Source organism: Lathyrus oleraceus, chromosome 3 (genome assembly GCF_024323335.1).
Source record: "Lathyrus oleraceus cultivar Zhongwan6 chromosome 3, CAAS_Psat_ZW6_1.0, whole genome shotgun sequence".
NCBI classification, from domain to species: domain Eukaryota; kingdom Viridiplantae; phylum Streptophyta; class Magnoliopsida; order Fabales; family Fabaceae; genus Lathyrus; species Lathyrus oleraceus.
In genome coordinates this window covers 488,739,485-488,742,519 of record NC_066581.1, presented here as the reverse complement: position 1 = coordinate 488,742,519, position 3,035 = coordinate 488,739,485, and the positions used below count along the sequence as shown (strand labels likewise).

The 3,035-nt window shown below is 33.7% G+C and overlaps 1 protein-coding gene across 1 annotated transcript; it reads left to right on the top strand.

Moving 5' to 3' along the window:
• The first annotated feature begins 879 nt into the window (after positions 1-879).
• LOC127128323 (putative glutaredoxin-C14) lies at positions 880-1,558 on the top strand. The gene has a single exon (XM_051057579.1). The coding sequence runs from the start codon at positions 1,042-1,044 to the stop codon at positions 1,429-1,431; it is 390 nt and encodes a 129-aa protein (XP_050913536.1). The 5' UTR covers positions 880-1,041; the 3' UTR covers positions 1,432-1,558.
• Positions 1,559-3,035: the final 1,477 nt, after the last annotated feature.

Here is a 3,035-nt window from a genome sequence, read left to right as displayed (position 1 = left end):
AAGAGGATATGTGCTTTGATAAAAAAGAGGATATGTGCTTTGATCTCAGGATATCCAATTTTCTATGTTAAGAAACTTCGAATTGGTGAATCGAAAGATGAATATTCAATCGTGAAAAATGCGAGAATTAGATTGTTGCCTTCTCTGGACCGTGACCGTAGGATCTTCTGGTCAACCTAATACACGTATCATTTTAGTATTTTTCGTATAATTAATGACCGAAAAACTCCAAAAAATTTATTGTTAAATTCATTACTAATAAATAAAAATGACTAAAATGATACCATTTAAAGAGTTTTAAAGAGATGAATGATTAATATAAAATAATTTAAAATAAGGATAAAAATGAACTCTAAATATTAAAATTCAAGTGGAAAAAAATATTAAACCTTACTAAAACTAAACACATCCAAAAGTTAATAATTATTTTTTAGAAGATAAAGATTAAATATGTTATAATCCCTCAAAATATAAAACATTCGGCTTTACTCTCTCAAGTTTTAATTTAAACAATCTTCATATACACTTTTAATCTATTTTATCATAACAAGAAGAACAGAAGAAGAACAGAAAAGACAAAAATGTGGCGACATCAGTCCGTTTCCGCCGCCTGAATCAGAAAAGTGAGCAGGCATGCAATTTAAGAGTTGAGGTCACGCCATGCCCTGCCTGCCCTTCTAACACCTGCTGCCATTTTGTCACTCCTTTATCTCAACATTCTACCCTCTATTTTCCTACTCCTCTTTATTAACATCTTTTTTGGTTGAGATTTCAACCAGAATGAGAGCATATAGAGACAATAGACAAACAACATCTATGAGAAACAAAACACGCTCCTCCGACAATAACAGACAAACTAAGTACCCTAAGGTCCACAACCTTCTTTCACACACACTTTTTATTTTCTAACACCACCTTCATCCCCTTGTATAAAAAACCACACTTTCCCTTTCTTCATTTTCATCATCACCAATACACAACTGTGCAAAAAAAAAACTGAATTTGCTTACTTTGTTCTATTACACTATTACAACACACACCATGTTCAATCAAGAGAAACTCGTGCATTACCAAGTAGAACAACAACCATCATGGAGTTACTACATGGCAAGAAGAACAATGGAAGAAGATCAAATGGAGAGAATCATGAGATTAGCTACACAGAGTGCTGTTGTGATATTCAGCGTTGGTAGTACTAGTTGTATGTGTCATGCAATGAAGAGTTTGTTTAGTGGAATGGGAGTGAATGCAATGGTTCACGAACTTGATCAAGATCCAAAACCATTCATGAGGTTACTTGGAAATTCAACATCACTTCCTGTTGTTTTCATTGGTGGCAAGTTAGTTGGTTCTATGGATACAGTTTTGGCTTTTCACATCAATGGTTCTCTTGTTCCTCTTCTCAAACATGCTGGTGCTTTGTGGCTTTAAATTAGATTCTGAGCTTCTTAGTCATTAGAGTTGGATTTAATTAGTGATAATGATATCATGCTTAATTATAGAGATATTAATATAATTAAGCACTGACTTGTAATGATTTGTAAGGAACTGTCAATGATATGTGGAAAAAATATTGGAATTCTGTCAATTTTCTTTAGCTTTTTTAGCTAGGTTGTGTAATTAAAGTTGCATTAGTAATTTGGAAATGAACCTCGGTGTTGTTGATCTAATATTTTTCCTTCTACTCCAAAATTAAATTCAATGTTAAGTATATATGTATATATAATTCAATCATATGATTGTCGAAATTTTAGGATACATAGTTTGGATGTTAGTATTTTGATAATGATATTTTTTCATTCTTTCACCTATTTAAAAAACCCAATTTAATTAATTGGATTATTAATATTGAACTCGAATAACTTCGGTTGGGTTGGGTCTCAAAGAGTACGAATCGCCAATTATTTAGCCCATAAGTAATACGGGAAGGACTTGGGTCTCAAAGAGTACGAATCGCCAATTATTTAGCCCATAAGTAATACGGGAAGGACTTGAACGTGAAAATGCGAAGTCAGGTGTGATCTCGTTCCTTCTCAGTCATGGATCATAGTAGAATGTATCTAGTCACGTATCAGGAGAATAACTGAAGTTATAATTTCACAATGGCTCACTTCATTCACCCTACTATTAAGTCAAAGTTATGTGTGGCAGAATTCGTAGGCACAAGAACCGGTCTTATCAACAATCCCTGGATCTAGGAACCATTCCAATAGATATCCTAGCTAGATACTTGTGTAATTCAATAACTCTTTTATCGGCCATAACACAAAAGCCCTCTTGCGCATCTCACCGGAGACAGGAATGTTGATGTAAGTCCTAGAGGTCAATACTTTTGATACTTGTATTGAATTATTTATTAATAATAAAAGGTTTTTTCTTTATTATGTTTGTTTAATAAAGTCCCTAGAATAGCTAGTTCGTTTAATGTATCAAGTGTGACTTAATCATGAGATCCCATTAAACATAAGGACATTATTCTTAAAGTATCTGTAGTCGAGCATTGTTGTGAAGTGGAATAATATTAAAACATTAAGACTATTAGGTATATAGACTGATGATCACATCTCATGGATCATGGATAAGAAGTTATCAAGTTTTAAACATAGGTATGAATATTAGGAGTAATATTTATACTGGATTTACCTGCTATGAGAATACTACATAGAATGTTATGCAAAGTGTCATAAGTTATTCTCATGGTGATAGTGGTGTATACCACCCTTCGACCTGAAACCACTATAGACCATAGATGTAGAGTTGAGTGCTTTATTGCTGATCAAACATTGTCCGTAACTGGATGACCATAAAGACAGTTGATGGGTACTCCACGAAGCATGATGAGGGACATGAGTAACCTAGATGAAATTTGTCCATCCTGCGTAACAGGATAAATGTCTAAGGGCCCAATATTGAATTGGACAAGGATGACACGGTTTATGCCTTGTGTTCAATATAGACATAAGGGCAAAAAGGGTAATTGCACACACAAGTATTATCACAAAAAGGGATTTGTCATATCACATGACACTTTCGTG